Here is a 20,455-nt window from a genome sequence, read left to right on the forward strand (position 1 = left end):
TACACTTCACATCTCTCTCTCTATCACGATAGGTATGTAGATGAAGAGTGCTTTAGGATTACAAAACATTATTTTTCTCTCTTTAGGAACTCACAAAACTATAAAAAATGTCATTTAATTTTTCCTCTCTCTATCTGTCACACCTCTCTCTCTTCCTCCCCCTCTCTCTCTCTCTCTCATTCGATAATGTATACACTTCGTAAGTAATAATGCGCTTGTTGCGGTTGTCTCACGTTCGATAATGTATTGCATGATGTTGAGTTCAGTAATATTGTTTGATATATTCTGTTTTTGTTTGATCATTGATAAGTAATGATACACTTGTTGCTGTTTTCTCACGTTTGATGATGTATTGGATGATGTTGAGTTCATTAAAATTATTTGATATTCCGTTTTTGTATGAACATTGACGATATTGATATACTTGCTGCTGTTTGCTTGATGTTTATTTCAGTAATGTTTGATATTCTGTTTTTTGTGTTTAGTGATATTTGCTAGATTTACGAAGACGATCAACATGCTTTCCCCCGAAGAGCGCAAAATCGTTCTGCGAGCAATTCACATTGAAGCGGTCATCACAGTGTCACAATGTACTGATGATGTTGTCAAAAAGATCAATGAGTCTGAGATACTCATGCGAGATCTAATAGACCAAATATGGGAAAATGCACAGTGTCGGCTTCGAAGCGGAGGCAACGCTGAGTTGCTAGATAGACAGAAGATAGCAGATTTCAACCATCAGCACATAACACGAACCATTTTGGGGAGCATGCGTGTAGCATGCAGTGATCTTAGAGATGCTGCCCCGCCTGAAGCCAATATGCAACGTCTACAGTTATGGGACGTTGTATAGAGCGAGCAAAGAGCCAAGAGCAAGCGCATGAAGGCGTTGGATGCAGAGTCCCTCCCCAAAAGAGTGCGCATTGCCCAGGACGTCGCTGCAACATCCAGTCAGGCAGATGCAAGTGGTACAGGTGTCATTAATCGTACCATCTACAATTCTATGTGCACACATCTTATTGGCATCCCGCACGAGGCTTTGTTCGAAGGGCGAACAATAGGCTCCGGTGTCTTTGGAACAGTAAAAGAGTATGCAATTAAAGGTATATCATTTTTACCGGAGCACATCACTTAGGGGCACAGCTAGCAGAGAAGGAGAAAGAAGCTGACCGATTAACTCAAGCGTCAACTCCTCCCCCGGCCAATAGAGGGATTCAAGAGCAGCTAACAAAGATCAGCCAAGATGTGCAGAGCATCTCTTCACGTATTGCTCCTGTGCGCCAAGGAAACCACATCTCTCATTTTTTGATACATCCTGATCTTGTGGGAGTTTCTGCTGAGGCTACAAGTTCCTCCACCCCCCAATGTCCTGTATGTTACAAAGTATTCGATGGGTGGAGCGGCCAATATATACTACCATGTGGACACTACTACCACTTAATATGTTTAGTGAGACAAATGCAAAATACTTCCACATGTGCATTGTGCAATGTCCTAATAAATCAAGGTATTTATACAGTGTTCGGCATGGCTAGCGAATATAAACCACCAGGACCTTTAGATGCAACTCCTAGTGCAATTCGCAATTTATTTCAAGATGAGAGCTAAGAAAAATAAATTCTACTTTTGTATTGATAATTTCTCCAAATATGATTATTTGTACAAGTACTTTTTATTAAATTAATGAAGTGACTTCTTCCTCTATGTCAGTATCTTGCTCCAAAATTCTTTCACCGTTTACTCTCTCGTCTACTAAATTAAGCTCATCTAAGTCAATGTCTAAATTGTCTTCTATCTCAAGGGTGGTGCACAACGTACGTCCAACATCAAAGTTCTTGTCTACTACATCATCACAATTGTACATCCATCTGGGCATATCTTCTTCATACTCTTTGCTTTCAATGTCTCGCAAGATCTTTTCATTGCAGTACATGTAAACAAGTTTATCTGCTCGATCTGCAAGAAGTCGATTGCGAATAGTACTATGAATATATTTATACATGCTCCAGTTTCTTTCTGAGCCTGAGTTTGAAGAGCACTGACTTAGAACCTTCATCGCAAGGTTGCGCAATAAAGCATAATGCTCACCACCATTCATCATCCACCACTTCCATGCAGGTTGCTCTTTAGCCATTTGTTGAACAAGGGAGTTGGAAAATAAACCCTCTTTCAACCGAAATGAGGTCATCTCCTTTATGCACTGTACACGATCATCATCATTATTATAGAAAGTGTTTACCACTTTATAAAAATCTTGCACCACCTCAACGTTGGACATCAAATCCATATTCCAATATTCAGGATCTAACATGTAAGCAGCACTGTGCAGTGGTGAATGCGCTCCAATCCATCTAGCATGAAAGTACTTCAACAAAACTTTTCTTTGTCTACTGGAGAATGGTACACGCCATTGCTTTTCCACCACTGAATGCTCTAATTTCTCAGGACACTCCAAACTCCGCTGGACAGTCCACCATTGCATCCATGCTTTTCCGAGATTAGGTGCTCTTTGATCAAGACTTCGTACAGCATACATAACAGGCATCATTACATGGTATGCATCCATCACACTGTTCCACCAACTTCTTCTCGTAAGCGCTCCCTTCAAGACTTTGATTTTCTCTTTCACTTTTTCAAGTTGAGTGTTCTCCCCCAGTCATGAAATGCCATGCATGTAAATGTTTCACAAACTGCATCTTTATTTCTAAGAAGAGACTCAAAAGTGTAAAAGTGAGTGCAAAACCTAGTCTCCGCTGGAAGCTTTAACATAACTGACATGCGAGGTCGAAACATATCTAAAACTCTCTGTCTCTTGAGCATGAATTTCACAAGCTGGCGAGCAGTGTCGACGATTGAGGCAAACCATTTGGTATCATCAGATTTATACCAATCTTTTAATACAAGATTCAAACTATGAGTATTACAGCCTACCGGAAAAATATGTGGATATTGTCGCTGTAGGATTCTGGATGCATTTTTACAATTTTTTGCATTGTCCATGACGACTTGGACTACATTTTTGGCACCCACTTCCTCTATCACAGAGCTAATGACTTGAGCAATGTAAGCCCCAGTTTTGATTGAACCAGCTGAATCCACGGCACGGATGAAAGTCTCACCTCTAGGTGAAATAACCATTACATTAATTAATGGTTTTCTTTGCACATTAGACCATCCATCACTTACTATACTACATCCAGAAAGCTCTATATTGCTGCAACCGGAATCTTATTCTAGGAATTGATTGTGAAAAAGTAGAGAATTAATTCAATCATAAAAACCATTGCTTGTAAGCTTCAACTAAATCAAAAGCAATTGAAAAATTAAACACTTGAACAAAAATACTTAGCTCCAAAAAGACCATATTGGGTGCAATCTTCCCCCCTCTTGTGCGTGGCCTCTCCCCACACAAGAGTATTTCTTTATTAGCTTTCCTTTTCACCAAAATTAGGCCATAGCCCCCAAAATACAAGATGTGCTTTTTAGAGAGCACGGCACTCTTCTTTAACAAAAATAGAGTGTCAAATTGGGACTAGGGTAAAGCCATAGGCTTTAATAAATTCCACAAAAATAAATGTATCTTTCCTAAAGTTCAAAATGGAAAAATCATTTAATAAGGTTACAAGCTACTATGCTTGTCAAAAATGAAATGTGATGATCCAAGACATTTCTTCCAAAGTAAACTCTTCAATTCCCATAGTCTTCATCACCTGAAAATATAAGCCCAATTAATTATTAAATTAATCCCACAAATATTAAACAGGCACAAATCATCACCAACTCATGACTACCAGGCGTAAGTACCCCAGGAATCACCCTGCCATACAAACCTAACTGAAATAATCATAGGTGGCCTCAAACATACGTCATATACCGCACGTATTAATATTTATAGTGGTATCACCCACGATATTAACCTAGCCGGCATGACGCAAGAGTAATCTAGGCGTCCCCAAATTACTCAAGAGGGGATGAATAATATTTTTCTAGAGGACTTAAAATATATTCTCATGACATCCCTCTTGCTTGAGTTTGCAATTGTCCTCAATTGCGGATTTGCTGGGTTTGAAAAGAATGAAGAATTTCAGGGTAAACTCGAAAAAATTTCTCAGGCATCCATTTAGCATCTTCTTGAGGATGATTCTTAAAAGTCAAAAGATACTTGAAGTATTGATTACCTGTCCTTGTTGTTGTTATCTCTTGGTCAATGATTGCATCAGGAACTAGTACTTCTTCCTCTCCTTCAATAAGAGGTGGTTCCTCATATGTTGGGTGAGTAGGAAGTGTTCCTCGAAAAGGTTTCAAGAGATGGATATGAAAAGAATTGTGGATATTCCAATTAGATGGAAGCTCTAGTCTATAGGCCACATCATTAATCTTTTGAAGGATTTTAAATGGCCCATAATATCTAGGCGCTAGCTTCACTGCAGGGAATTTTTCCACACTCTTTAATCGACGCTTTTCAATTCTCAAAAGCACATAATCACCATCACGCACTTCAGATAGAATGCGATCAAAGTCTCTAACATATTGGTCGGCTGCTTCAATCTTATGAGAGAGTCTAGTAGCCAGAATAGGCAATGCTCTTCCATAGATAATCTCAAATGGTGCTCGACCAGTAGCAGTATGAGGAGTATTATTATAAGCAAATTGGAGTAGGTGTATGTACTTATCCCATGCACTAGGTTGCTGGGAAACATAGGCTCTAAGCATATCTAAGATAGTGCTATTTGTAACTTCGGTTTGTCCATTCGATTCCGGATGGAAAGCCGTGGAAAAATCTAACTTAGTGCCTAAGTTTGAGAAAAGAGCAACCCAAAAGTGACTACAAAATTTAGAATCTTTATCAGAAACTATCACTTTGGGTAGACCATGATGAATAAAAATTTGCTTAACAAATATGTTCGCGGCTTGCTGAGAAGTTAGTGTCTTTTTGCATGGAATGAAATAGGCTTGCTTACTAAATCGGTCCACTATTGTCCAAATCATGTCATGGTGATTGGAAGTAGTAGGGAAGCCAGTAATAAAGTCCATAGACACTTGTTCCCATGGTCTATCAGGAATAGGTAGAGGCATAAGCAATCCTAAAGCTTTGCCTTTGTAGCTTTTGATTGTTTGGCAGATGTTACATTCAGCTACAAACTTAGCTACATCATTCTTCAAATGGGGCCAATAAAATTCTCGAGAAACTACTTGAAGTGTTGCGGAAACTCCTCTATGTCCCACAAATGGTGGTTGGTGCATCTCTTCCAAGACAAGCTGTCTGTAAGGTTGAGTAACACACAATCTCTTCTCAAAGAAAAGATAGCCATCATTATGTGAATAACTTTCGTGAGGTGTCCAATTGTTTTCACGCAATTTGATCCATATTTGAGAAAAATCTGGATCAACTTCATAAGTTTCTTTCATGAGAGCGAATGGTTCACTTTCAATTATAGAAATGTTGTTGATATTTGGTCTTCGACTCAAAGCATCGGCAACAACATTTTCTTTTCCAGGTTGATATTGAATCATAGGTTGGAAACTTTGAATGAAACCTGCCCATTTGATATGCCTATCTGAAATAAGAGGTTGCGTAAGCAAATGCCTAATGCTCTGTTGGTCTGTCTTGATAAGAAATTCAGAGCCCATTAGGTAATGCTTCCAGATTTTCAAAGCATGCACTACTGCTGCTAATTCCTTGTCATAAGTGCTATAATTTTGCTCTGCAGGCTTAAGCTTTCTACTTTGATATGCAATAGGATGGTTGTCTTGCATAAGAACAGCTCCAAATCCTTTGCCACTAGCATCAGTCACTACTATAAAGAATGGTCTTTGGAAATCAGGTAGTGTAAGAACTGGTGCTTGTGTTAAAGCATTCTTGAGTGTTGCAAAAGATTTATCTTGCTTTTCAGTCCAATTGAAATTTGCAGCTTTCTTAAGGAGTTCAGTCAAAGGATTGGCAATACAAGCAAAATTCTTGACGAACTTCCTATAATAACTACATAAGCCAAGAAAAGATCTAAGATCATGTATGTTTCTAGGCGTAGGCCAAGAAGCAATACACTCAATTTTCTTAGGATCTGCACGAATCCCTTCGGCCGATACTATATGTCCTAAGTATTCAATCTCCTCTTGAAAGAAAGAACTCTTTTCAGGATTGACATACAATTCATTTTCTCTCAAAAGATTGAACACTTTTTCCAAGTGTTGTTCATGCTCTTGTCGATCCTTGCTAAAAACAAGAATGTCATCAAAGAACACTATAACAAAACTTTGAAACTTAAGGAATATGCGATTCATCATACGGCTGAAAGTAGCTGGAGCATTGGTCAAACCAAATGGCATAACCAAAAACTCATAATGACCAGTTTGGGTTCTAAAAGCTGTCTTGAAAATGTCAGATTGAGTCATACGGACTTGATGATACCCAGACTTTAGGTCAATCTTGCTAAAGACCTTTGATCCTCTAAGCTTATCAAGAAGATCATCTACCCTAGGAATAGGATATCTGTTCTTGACAGTAATCTTATTCAATGCACGATAGTCTACACACATTCGGTAAGTTCCGTTCTTCTTCTTAACAAGAAGTACTGGAGCTCCAAAAGGTGAACTACTAGGTCGAATAAGGCCTCTCTCTAGCAAGTCTTCTATTTGGCTTTGGATTTCTCTTTGCTCTAAATTGTTGACTCTATAGGGAGCTTTACAAGGCGGGAAATTTCCAGGCAATAAGTCAATACTATGATCCTCAGGCCTAGACTTAGGTAATCCTGGAGGCAGATCTTCCATGAAACAGTCACTAAATTTGGAGATAAATGAATCAAACTTTGGTCTTTTGGATGTGTCCAACTTAGCATCAAGCTGGTTAACCCATACCATATAAGTCTTGTCTCTTTTTCTTAGAGCTCTCTTTGCTTGAGTGTGACTCAACAAAGGACTCATTTCTCCTTTGACTTAACACTGGAGGATAATATTTTCATTGTCCTTCCTTAGAGAAATACTATGAGTGTCATAGTCTATAATAGGATTGTATTTGTGTCTCCAAGGCATACCCAAAATTATATCTACCCCTTGTAAAGGTGCAACTAAGAAATCCCTCTTTTCTGTTAAAGGTTTGATGCCTAAATCCAAATCTTTCACTACTTGCATGCAATTGTACTTTGTTCCAGTAAATGCTGCTTTGACTTTATAGTGCGTAGGTAAAGAATGAAGATTTAATGCTCTAAGTACCTTTTCAGAAATGAAATCATGTGTACTACCATCATCATGCAAAATAAGAACTTCATGTCCATTTATCGTTCCTTTTATTTTAAGCAAAGAATGAACATGAGGTTTACCTTCTTGTTCTGAGTAATCTGGATCGGAATTACCCTCTTGCTCGAATGATTCTTCTTCATTGTCGTCTTCTTCAATCATGTTGACTCGAGCTGCTGGTGTTGAATTCTTGGTACGCTCCGGACAATTCGGTGCTATGTGACCTTCTTTGTGGCACTTGAAACATTTGATAGGCGATGTCTTCGGTTTGCCACCATTGACTTTCTTATTGGTACTCATGTTGCCTTTAGCCTCGTCCTTGCCCTTGTCATAACCTGGTTTATACATCTTCTTTGAAGCATAAAAAGATTTAGTAAATGGTTTAGACGAATTACCCTCATGTGCTTTATACTCTTTAGGAAAAACGCTGTTCAATGGCTGAATTTGAGTTCTTGTCACCTCAAACAAATCCCGAACGATTCCGCGTGATTCAAGAGTCTTGGGCTAGTCGAATTGTTGATGAAATAATTTTTCTGCACTTTGAAACCTGCTGAAACAGTCCTGTAAACCTTGCCCAAACTCTGTAATATTTTTCTGAAATTTTTAGAATTTTTCAGAAGTGATTTCGGAATTTTCTAGCCTTTTCTAGGCAATTTCCAAGCTTTTTAAAACCTGTAAATCACTTTTCTGCACCCAGAAATTTTCAGAATTGAAAAACCTTTGAATTTCTCCTCAAATTTGGAAATTGGGAAAAGTAGAGGTTGAAAAAGGAGTGATGTGACTTGCATAGGGATTGGGAAAAGTAAGAGAAGGATTAGAGAGATTAAGATTATGGAGAGATTAGGCTTTGGAATTAAACCCTTTTTTTTTATCACTTCTCCACGCCGTTTTGCGCCGGCAGGATGCGCCGTGCGCTTCTTCTTTGTTTTTCTTTTTGGAGAATTTTTTTTAATGGCTTTTACATGCTGAATCTGCTCCATCCATTATAGGTTTGCTCAACCTTGAAGCTTTCTGATTTCTGAGAGTTACCCGTGAGGTTTTTGGCTATGAGGATTTCATCCATACGGTCAGATTCTGATTTCACAGAGTATTTGGAAAAACCGCTTTTTGATAGAGAGGTTTGGTTTTGCAGGGTGCTGAGTGGGTTTGAGAGTAGATCTAGTTTTGAATCTTTGACCTTTGGATAAAGACCTGCAAAACACCCTTCTGTCCACTGGATAAATTCCTGCACTTTCTTGATTTTTGAGAAGTTGAAGCCCTTTCCTACCTTCTCCACAAATCTCCTAACCCAAGCTCTGATACCACTGCAATCGGAATCTTATTCTAGGAATTGATTGTGGAAAAGTAGAGAATTAATTCAATCATAAAAACCATTGCTTGTAAGCTTCAACTAAATCAAAAGCAATTGAAAAATTAAACACTTGAACAAAAATACTTAGCTCCAAAAAGACCATATTGGGTGCAATCTTCCCCCCTCTTGTGCGTGGTCTCTCCCCACACAAGAGTATTTCTTTATTAGCTTTCCTTTTCACCAAAATTAGGCCATAGCTCCCAAAATACAAGATGTGCTTTTTAGAGAGCACGGCACTCTTCTTTAACAAAAATAGAGTGTCAAATTGGGACTAGGGTAAAGCCATAGGCTTTAATAAATTCCACAAAAATAAATGTATCTTTCCTAAAGTTCAAAATGGAAAAATCATTTAATAAGGTTACAAGCTACTATGCTTGTCAAAAATGAAATGTGATGATCCAAGACATTTCTTCCAAAGTAAACTCTTCAATTCCCATAGTCTTCATCACCTGAAAATATAAGCCCAATTAATTATTAAATTAATCCCACAAATATTAAACAGGCACAAATCATCACCAACTCATGACTACCAGGCCTAAGTACCCCAGGAATCACCCTGCCATACAAACCTAACTGAAATAATCATAGGTGGCCTCAAACATACGTCATATACCGCACGTATTAATATTTATAGTGGTATCACCCACGATATTAACCTAGCCGGCATGACGCAAGAGTAATCTAGGCGTCCCCAAATTACTCAAGAGGGGATGAATAATATTTTTCTAGAGGACTTAAAATATATTCTCATGACATAAAAGAAAAATATTATTCTCATGACAATTGCTAAGAATTATTCTTTGTACACGTTCTTTTACCTGCGCATAACATTTCTCTAATAGATCATTTCGCATAGCATGGTACGTAGGCGGTGAAAACCCTGGTCCAAACTCACCAATTTTTTTCCATGCTCTCTTCCAATGCTCACTGTCCACCATCATTATAGCACTCCCAGAAAAGTAAATCGCTTCAGCAAGGACGAGTTGTGCATCATCGAGTCGACCTTGACGTAGGCTTTCTTGCAATGAAGTTTGACGCATGGGTATATTTTCTACGTCAAAGTTTCGCTTGCAAGAAGATGCACTGGGTAGATTACTTTCTGGTTGCACATTGCCGTTCGGGGTACAAGTAGGCGATGTAGCGGGAGTTTGATGATTAGAACAACAGTGTTCTTGCTGCCTTGATACATTAACGGTAGGAGTGTCATGTTTTCTTGAATCTTTCTTTTGAATTTCTTCTCTTATGCGTTTGGCCACTATAGGTGCAGAGGGGTGGGTACATGACTTTTTCTTCGGTCCGCCTAAAAAGTGTTCTCTTAGTCGAGGCGCCCCACCTGATTTTACTGCATGGCATAGCTTACACTCCCAATCTATGAATCGATCACCAATGTTAATTGCATATTGCCACTCTATCCCAGGTGCCTTTTTTTTCCTGCTATTTGAAATTTGGACTCTATTGGAGGTATCACTGGATCCAACATTGTCCTCCATCTCAACAAATAACCTATTCAACCAAGCATATAACAATGAATACACAAATGAAAAAACAACAAATCACTCACGTATAACAAAACATACATCTGCAGACAAAGTACTTCGAAACTATCTTGACAAATACAAAAGATCATCACATAACACAAAACTACTTCAAACTATCTTGCAAGGTCTTACTACAAAACTACTTCGAAACTATCATGCACATTGCACCCCCAATGAAGGATGCCTTTTGTACCCAATTAAGGATACTTTACACAATCAAAGATCTATGCTTGCCCAATACTCTAGTATAGGACAATAGACCTTCTCTAACATTCACAAAAAAAATCAAAGATCTATGCTTGCCCAATACTCTAGTATAGGACAATAGACCCTTGTCTACTCTAAACTATATCAAGTATCAAGAACCAATACAAGCCCCTAAGCAGGACTCTTGGCTCCATCAAACCATTCATAAAGCAGAATGAGGTAGATTACGTACGTGGCTCAAATGCAAAGCTGAATGACTCCAAATTTGTCCCTAAATCTCCGCAAGTATTAGCTACGAACCACACCCTGCCCCCAGTTCAAAGAACTAAGGACGAGTGGCTCAATAGCCTTAGAAGTGCCTACAAGGAAAGACGACAGCCCCTAAAATAAGGACGTTCTTCCCAAGAGGACACTTCTAGCAACTCGAGAGCTCTACAAGTACTTTGAGGAGAGATATCACGCCCCCAAAACAAGGACTATCTTCCCTAAAGTTGTACGATGGGTGTCGGGCAGTGTTTATATACAGAATAATACCCCGCCGGTGTTCCTTGTTTTTCTCGGCGGGCCCGCCGGGCTTCTATCTTTCCCGGCGGGCCCGCCGGGAAAACTCTGTTCCCCGGCGGGCCCGCCGGGAAAGATAGAAGCCCGGAGGTGTTACTGGACTAGTGGGTTCCGGCAGGTCATTTCTCAGGTCATGTGAATATACAATGTGATCACAAGTTTTAATATGTTAACACTAGGTTTTGTTAACGTGATCACGAAATTATGAAGACGTTAATGAAATCCCTGATTGGAACCAAACTTGGAAAGGGTCTTAAGGGAAGTAGTTTACATGATCTTTCCAAGTATGAAGTGCATCCGACCCCGTATGTCCGGTCGAGAAGGCCAAATGTCCCAAATTCCATGTGCGTGGTACGTATGTGAAGGAAAAATACGTGTCGGCCAACGACATTGGTATGTGAACTTGTCGGATGGGTACCAAACTTGACGGAGGTATTAAGGGAAGTGTTTCCATGATCTTTCCAAGTATGAAGTGCATCTGACCCCGTATGTCCGGTTGGGAAGGCCAAATGCCCCAAATTCCATGTGCATGGTACGCACGTGAAGGAAAAATATCGGTCGGCGTGTGACATTGATATGTGAACTTGTCTGATTGGTACCAAAATTGACGAGGGTATTAAGGCAATGGGTTTTCATTCTCTTTCCAAGTATGAAGTGCATTCAACACCATATGTCGGGTCGGGAAGGCCAAATACCCCAAATTACATGTGCATGGTACGTAAGTGAAGGAAAAATACGGGTCGACCAACGACATTGGTATGTGCACTTGTCGGATTGGTACCAAACTTGGCAGACATCTTAAGGGAAGGGTTTCCATGATCTTTCCAATTATGAAGTGCATCCAACCTCGTATGTCTGGTCGGGAAGGCCAAATGCCCGAAATTCCATGTGCATGGTACATACATGAAGGAAAAATACGCGTCGGCCTACGACATTGGTATGTGAACTTGTACGATGGGTACCAAACTTGATGACGGTCTTAAGGGAAGTGGTTTCCATGATCTTGACAAGTATGAAGTGCATCGGACCTCGTATGTCTTGTCGGGAAAGCCAAATGCCCCAAATTCCATGTGCATGGTGTGTTACGTACGTGAAGGAAAAATACACATCGGCCTATGACATTGATATGTGAACTTTTTCGATGGGTATAAAACTTGACGGGGGTCTTAAGGCAAGGGGTTTCCATGATCTTGCCAAGTATGAAGTGAACCCGACACTGTATGTTCGGTGGGGAAGGCAAAATGCCTGAAATTCCATGTGCGTGGTACGCACTTGAAGGAAAAATACGGGTCGGCCTACAACATTGATATGTGAACTTGTTCGATTGGTACCAAACTTGACGGGGGTCTTAAGGCAAGCGGTTTCCATGATCTTGCCAAGTATAAAGTGCATCCAGGAAGGCCAAATGCCCCAAATTCCATATGCATGGTACGTAAGTGAAGGAAAAATATGCATCAGCCAACAACATTGGTATGTGCACTTTTTCGATTGGTATCAAACTTGGCAGGGGTCTTAAGGAAAGTGGTTTCCATGATCTTGCCAAGTATGAGGTGCATCTGACTATGTATGTCCAGTCGGGAAGGCCAAATGCCCCAAACTCCATGTGCATGGTACGTACGTGAAGGAAAAATACGTGTCAGCCTCCGACATTGGTATGTGAACTTGTCCGATGGATACCAAACTTGACGGGGGTCTTAAGGGAAGTGGTTTCCATGATCTTGAAAAGTATGAAGTTTATTCAACCCCGTATGTCCGGTTGGGAAGGCCAAAATGCTCCAAATTCCATGTTCATGGTACGTAAGTGAAGGAAAAATACGAGTCAGCCAACGACATTGGTATGTGCACTTGTTTGATTGGTACCAAAATTGGCAGGGGTCTTAAGGAAAGTGGTTTCCATGATCTTGCCAAGTATGAAGTGCCTCGAACCCTATATGTCCATTCGGGAAGGCCAAATGTCCCAAATTCCATGTGCATGGTATGTATGTGAAGGAAAAATACGCGTCAGCTATGACATTGGTATGTAAACTTGTCCGATGGGTACCAAACTTGACGAGGGTCTTAAGGCAAGGGGTTTCCATGACCTTGCCAAGTATGAAGTGCATCGGACCCTGTATGTTCAGTCGGGAAGGACAAATGCCCCAAATTCCATGTGCATGGTACACATGTGAAGGAAAAATACGGGTCGGCCAATGATATTGTTATGTGCACTTGTCCAATTTTGGTACCAAACTTGGCAGAGGTCTTAAGGAAAGTGGTTTCCATGATCTTGCCAAGTATGAAGTGCATATGACCCTGTATGTCTTGCTTCTTTTTTAATCATTTGTCAGTTCATTTACCACCAACAATTGTTGATCATGTGTATAATGCATGTATGTTTCAAGTCAAATCCAAATGTTGATGAAACATTTTTCAAAAATGGTCAAATTTTGACTCTATTTGTAATTCCTTTGCAGAGAGTCGGTATAAATGCCGGTATTTGCGACGGTATATGTGCTGCTTATAATGGCGTATATATCGACGGTTATTACTGTTGCTTATACCAACGGTTATATCAGTGCGTATACCTACGCGGGTATATCGACTCTTTTTAGCAATGGTTTCTCCCCATCCCCCAAATTTTGGCTTTCTCTTTGAAAAGCGTTGCTAGAAAGCACCGATTTACACCGTTATTTGTAGTAGTGAAGGAATCCCAATTGAACCATGTCAAAGACTCCCCTTGCTACAAGCAAGGAAAGAAATCGAAACACATATCTGTTTGTATTCTCCGATTTGCAATTGTCAAGTTGAAGCATTAACACTTTTGGCAAGCGTTTAAAGGTTTGAGTATTTGGATCCACATATTTCACACAGCCACCATCATCTTGAAAATGAATAGGTATAGTTGAACCCACCTCTTGGTTGCATCCCATATTGTCACTTTGCCCTTGACATTGCATTGCGAAATTGACATTTTCACTAGAATTGATATTGTTTTGCAGAGTCAGTATGTATGGATTATCTTTTTTTAAAAGCCTCATGCTATTATCCAATGCCACCCTCAATGTCAGTGCTTCAAAAATATTAGATGGGGATCCTAGATCTTGTCTAATCATCAAGTCTCCATCAACATGTTCGTTATTTCTCTCCAAATTCCGTAAACACATTGCCAAGGATCCCAATGTGAAGTTGGGGTCTCTCGGCCAAAGACCAATAGCAAAGTGGCCATATGCCTTCTGCCCATGACCATGGATTATAGCTCCGGTCAATGACATTGGTAATTGCATTGCATGACCTAATGATTTTGGGATAGGTTGCGGCCGTGGAATGCATGTCTTCTGTTGATCCATCTTATCATGAATGATGTACAAATATTGATTTGGATCTAGCTCTGAGCATAATCTCCAACCATAGTAAACATTTATGTAGCTCATTTGTTGAAGCATGTGTGCTCTTCTTCTCATTATATGTTTTGCACGCTTCTGTCGACTTTTGGTGCATTGCAATTCCAATTTTATGGATGTGCAAGTACCACATTTGGAAAATGTGCTTGTTTTCGACACACACAGTTTTGAACCTCGTTCGCCAAACTCTACCAAAGGTAGACTTGGACATGTTCTTCTTGCTCAATGCATTTAGTGTCATGTTCGTCGCTTGCAAGATATCTATTTACTTGTAGATTGATGGAATGACAACATGTGTCTCCCGAGAACTATCAAAGTATGACATGCGACTCTGATGTGGCATTGTATCTTGATTCTTATTTACAAACTCTTGTATAGCTGCTTTCCCATTTTCAACATGCTTCCATCCTTTCCGAATGATTCCTTTGTTTCCATGCATAACTTTCTTTTCCCCTAGCATGTGTTGTTGCTTGTACTTGAAAAAGGATGTCATGGAAATTCCAAGTATAGTGTACCATGTAGTGTAACAAATGTCGTAGCCCACCCGTCTTGCATTGCTTCTCTACGAGGGTAGCTGGAGGTGAGCTCTCCAAGGCATTCCGAGAAGATCCCTATGACACGTGAGTCATCGTCGAGGGGACACACAAAAGATTGGAAAATGTGGATGACTAAGGTCTGCTTTCCCAAAGTGAAGGACAAGTGGAAGAAACTTGCCCCCTTTGATCAACTGCAGATCTGGAAATCTCGAGTCACTTCAGCTTGGAAGGCAACCCACTCCCCCAAGCTAAATTTCCTATTATGGAGGATCATACATGACAATCTCCCTCTCAGAGATAGAATTTTGAGATGGATTGTTGTGTCACACTTATGCCCATTGTGCAAATAGGATGCTGAAACTACCTTTCATGTTTCTGGGCTTGCCCCACTGTTCGGCCCATTTGGTCTTCAAGTACAACATGGAATCTCTCTCTCTCTCTCTCTCTCTTGCCCCCCCCCCCACACACACAAAATCTCGAACACTTACACTCTCTCTAGCACTCGTGCATATCAGTCTCTGCCTTATGCACATGCATGAACTATGTGTGTCTGCATTTGTGTGTGTGACATACGCACGTAGACACACATGCATGCACACACAAACACATGCTCGTGTCATATGTGAAAATATGTGGAACTTTGAATACGTGAGTATGATCTCGTGTTTGCACACAAAATTTCAGGTCGTGTGTGATATGCACAAATACACATAGGCTCACACACATGCATGCACACACAAACACATACCCACGATGTGGCTCCCCTCTCCTTCCTCTCCTGGCCCTCTCCCTCCTCTTCTTTGCCCATGTGGAGGGGGCCTTCTTCTCCTTAATATTTGTCTTTTCTTATGTGTATACACGTGTGTATATTTGTTGTGTATGAACTATGTGTGTCTGTGTTTGTGTGTGTTTGATATACACACGTAGACACACATGCATGCACACACAAACACATGCTCGTGTTACATGTGTAAATATGTGGAACCTTGAATACCTGAGTATGATCTCGTCGATCCCCTTTGCCCACCAAGTGGCTGCCCTCTCCTGCCTCTCGTGGACGGTCGTTTGCCCACGAGATAGATAGATAGATGTGACAAACCCAACAATTCAAAAGGCCACCGTAGATGCAGGTCGGAGAAAGTGAATGGGACGGTGTACCAAACCCAAACTATTTAAGGCATCTCACTATAGTCCCGAGTCCAGCTCATCCTTTCCTAACGCAGTCCAGACTCCACTCGAGGAAAAGCTCGCATTCGTACAGCCAGCACAAAAAGCGATGGTGATTTCTTGATGTTCGCGCCTGCACTATCGAGGGTGTAGGTAAGTATTCATTGATCAATCCTGCAGGTACGTATTCATTGAAGTTGCTAACAGGTTTTGGGGATCTTCTGCACAAGTTTTCAACCTCTATCCCTACACATTGGAACGGTGGATCGAGTTGTAGAGCGACAGGAAGCCTCTCAAGGATTGCTAGCTCAGTTCGTGCAACATGGCTGTCTTCATAACTATACTATCTGTGCTGGTTGCGGCTGCTTTACGAGTTGGTCAGTGTACAGCTGGTATGCCGCAGCTATGTCTTCAGTCCATTCTCCAAAGCGCATTTGCTGATTTCACATTTGGATACTCGTTTAATGAACGAACCTTCGTAATCGTCGGATGCTGCTGCCGCATTCAACTGGCTAGAGCAGACTCTAAACTGTCTCCATGTTGAATCGTCGCCTGTGCAGGTATCTCGAGCTTTTCCTTTGTAAAAAACGCATCTTTCTCGTCCCCGAGTTCGGAATACGATTTCGTCATCGTGGGCGGAGGCACAGCTGGATGCCCTTTAGCTGCCACGCTATCACAACGTTTCAAGGTCCTGCTTTTAGAACGTGGGGGCTTCTCGGACCCCTTTCTTACCAAGCAAAGCAATTTTTTTTTGCAGATCATTGACAATAACTCAAGCACCTCCCCGGTTCAAGCTTTTGCATCCGAGGAAGGAGTGGTCAATCATCGAGCAAGAGTATTGGGAGGTGGAAGCAGTATAAACGTTGGGTTCTACACGCGGGCTAGCGCATCATACATTGAGGAAGTTGGGTGGGACGAGCGCCTTGTCAAGGAATCTTACGAGTGGGTGGAGAAGGCGCTCGTCAGCTTTCCCTCGGAGCTTCCTGATTGGCAGGCCACTGCGCGCGTGGGGCTTCTGCAGGCCGGAGTGCTGCCAGATAACGGAGTTACGTTGGATGATAGGTATGGGACCAAGACCAGTGGCAGCATTTTCGATAGCAATGGCAATCGGCGGTCGGCTCAGGAATTGCTAGCTTATGCGAAGCCTGAAAACATCGACGTTCTGCTGTTTGCAGAAGTCGGCAAGATCTTGTTCCATCCAGGTGCGTAGGTGTTCATCCCTGCGATCAGTGATTTACTGGCTGACTTGGTTCTGTTGAAATCGACAGTTTCCGTGACCGGCCATCTTTGTCTCTTTCCGTGTTAGGCAATGGGCCTCCGGAAACGTCCGGAGTAGAGTACGTTGATGAACAAGGAGGTGTGCATCGGGCCTCTTTATCTCAAGGTGGCGAAGTGATAGTCTCTGCAGGTGCACTCGGGAGTCCCCAGCTGCTTCTCCTGAGCGGGATCGGTCCAAGGAAGTATCTTCGTTCTCTAAATATCGACCCGATACTAGACCTTCCGAACGTCGGAGAAGGCATGGCAGACAATCCTATCGTGCCTACGTTACTGCCCTTCCGCCAACCGCTTCCGCCGTCGCTCGTCGATGTAGTAGGAAAAACAGCATTCGACACGTTCATCGAGACGCTAAGCGGGGGTGATGCAAACTACATCCGAGCGTTAGTAGGGATCTGGAGCGTATTGGTACCGCGAGAAAGGATCGATCCACATGCAGTGAGCTCGGTATATGAGCATTTTATGAGCTTACGGCCTGAAATCTTCGAAGAGTTAAGGGACAGGGTGGGGTTTTTGTTGGTGAAGGTGAGCGGGCCTGCGTCGAGGGGGAGGCTAAGGCTGAAAGCAAGAGCGTGAGAGACAATCCCGCAGTGAGCATCAACTACTTTAAGGAGAAGGAAGACATGGAGAAGTGCATTATGGGGATGAAGGTGGTGAGATCGAAGGCCGTGAGGAATGTCTCATACCTGTGGTGGGAGGAAAAGTTACCCAAGGGGATTAGCGCTGGGCTGTCTGTTGTGGGCAATCTGGTCCCCCGCAACACCGCTGACCCGACTGCCATGGCTCTCTTCTGCAACAACAAGGTGGCCACCATCTGGCACTACCACGGCGGCTGCCAGCTCGGCAAGGTCGTGGACTGGCCCACTTATCGTGTCACCGGCGTCACGGGGCTCAGAGTCGTGGACGGTTCCACTTTCCTCACCTCCCCTGGAGCCAATCCACAAGCCACTGTCATGATGCTCGGCAGGTACTCCTCCTTTTACATCCAAATCCCATTCACTTTCTAAGTTTTGTCGACTAATAAAGGGTTTGGCTGGCGTCATTGGGAGGCTCTATGGCCAATCCTAGCACCTTTCAATGACTCAGGATAGTGATGCAAATGTCTTTATGGACATTAGTCACTGTCGACCAAAAGATTGTTCTTTCTGGCTATCATGCAGCCCATGTACACATATAACCTAAGTTAGTTAGCCTTTTCGTACAGTTGCATGAGTAAATTGTTCTTGAATATAACGTTCAGCACTCCTTGCAGATATGTGGGGGTGCAAATTCTACAACAGCGAACAACCTAATGGAGAATCCAACCAAGAACTTTGAATTAGCTATTGTAGTTATGTATTCACAAAGAGAAACAACATATCTCAAGACAAGATCCACATATATCAACTATTGTCTCACCATTCAAAATTTGTGAGCTCTCATGTATCTTGCAACAATAATGTGCTAGACAAGATTATCATGTTGTTCAAAATTGAATCATCACGTGATCCTTTGTGTTTCTTTGCTAGGTTAAGTCTTGATGTACTTGACTGCCAAATTCTTCACCTTTACTCAATTCTTTTGCTTTTAAAATCATTCTCCAAATTTATGTGACTCCAAAATTTATTGGCCATGCTTGTGATCATTCTAGTCTTATGGAGGAAAGAGTTGAAATATACATGGAACTATCAATCAAGATGTTTCTACTAATTAGTAATATCCAAAACTCCCCCCTAAGACCTTTGATAGAATCTAAATGATGAACCTCAAGCTAAACAAAAGTTGCAAAGTAGTACTATCTTTATTGCATTACAATAGTTTATACAAAGGTTGAACTAAATACGAATTCTAAAGGGCAACTGCAAGTACATTTAGAAAAGCAAATTTGCACACTTTGGATGGGCTATCTAACCAAGATACTAATGCATTACTCTATAGCCTTAGAAGGGATGACCAATGGGAGGACACTCATACGAGGAATAATGAATTATTGACTATTGTAGAAGTTAGAAGCTATGAGTTTTGAGGAAGGAGTACCAACTCTTGGAGATTTTCAATGAGAGGACGGCATGCCATTAACTTTGGGAAGCTATAGCTTCTCTTTTCTCCCACATAGATTTTTTTCAAAAAAATTAAAGCAAATGGTAGCCAACATATTCAACAATTATACAAAGAAAAGTTATATGCCTTTTTGCATAAGGAATCTTTTTAGCACCTTAAATATTTGGTCATTTCTAGTAGGCTGTACCACCTTCGTTAGAAGCACAATCCTTCTTGAATATATGTAGATTATAAATAATTCTCAAATAACTACATACAATTGATGCAAAGTGCCAATGAACATAATTTGCCAATTTGAATGGTCAAAATATGCTAGGGTGTTGTACCAATTTTTTGGGGACATTTGTGAATTGTGATAGGATGTGGGTGCTAGTTAGTGGGCAGGCATGGTCTGCGCATTTGATTATTGACAATGAGATATATTAGAAGACTTAAATTGTTGGCAATCAACGTGTGCTCCCTGTACAACTAATTCTAGGATTGAAATTGGTTGATTGTCTACATGAAATGCACCCACCTTGGCACCCTTCCAAATGTCTAGGAGTATGGATCCATATTGAGAATGATAAATATGCCTACTTTGCAAGTTGAGAACCACCATAGATCCAAAAATTTTAGGCTTTCGGTCTCGTGCAACCACCCTTAGGAAACTCTTGGCATGCACCCATGTAAGATAAGTTAGTCACTTTTCTTTCATGATTTCCTTTCTCCTTAAAAATGTTTTATTGCATGACATGTGGGATCGTGATTTCAACTATGGTAGTTCTAACTCGATGCATAGTGTTGTATATTGTATAGCTAGCTACTATAACCACCACACTACCACCATGCTAGTTTTTAGAGGAGGGACCATGGCTTCATGTAGGTCTTAAAGGGATATGGAGGGTGTAGTATGCTGCTACCCGACCATGCTAGTTCTTGGTAGAGGACACATTGCCCTATGCTATGACTACCACCATGTTAGTTCTTAGTGGGATACTATAGCATGATTAGGTGCAACCATTTGAAAAGGAAAGATCTAAAACTAGGGGTATAAATTTCAATTTTGTAAACTTATATGGTCCATGCATTACATTACCTTTTGTTATTTTGCATGGAACCCATACCTTAAACAAGTTATCTTTACTCCATTTCATTTTGGAGTGTGCATTTTTCACATTTAGATCC

General features: G+C 41.2%; 1 protein-coding gene across 1 annotated transcript; it reads left to right on the forward strand.

Annotated features, from left to right (window-relative positions):
* Window positions 1–16,154: 16,154 nt before the first annotated feature.
* LOC147602713 (protein HOTHEAD-like) lies at window positions 16,155–18,719 on the forward strand. Its single transcript, XM_086797598.1, has 5 exons — window positions 16,155–16,365; window positions 16,534–17,175; window positions 17,280–17,812; window positions 17,899–18,215; window positions 18,501–18,719. The coding sequence occupies exons 1-5, from the start codon at window positions 16,296–16,298 to the stop codon at window positions 18,538–18,540; spliced, it is 1,602 nt and encodes a 533-aa protein (XP_086653724.1). The 5' UTR covers window positions 16,155–16,295; the 3' UTR covers window positions 18,541–18,719.
* Window positions 18,720–20,455: the final 1,736 nt, after the last annotated feature.

Source organism: Cibotium barometz, chromosome 66, assembly GCF_041138505.1.
Source record: "Cibotium barometz isolate CiBa-2024 chromosome 66, ASM4113850v1, whole genome shotgun sequence".
Classification (NCBI taxonomy): Eukaryota; Viridiplantae; Streptophyta; class Polypodiopsida; order Cyatheales; family Cibotiaceae; genus Cibotium; species Cibotium barometz.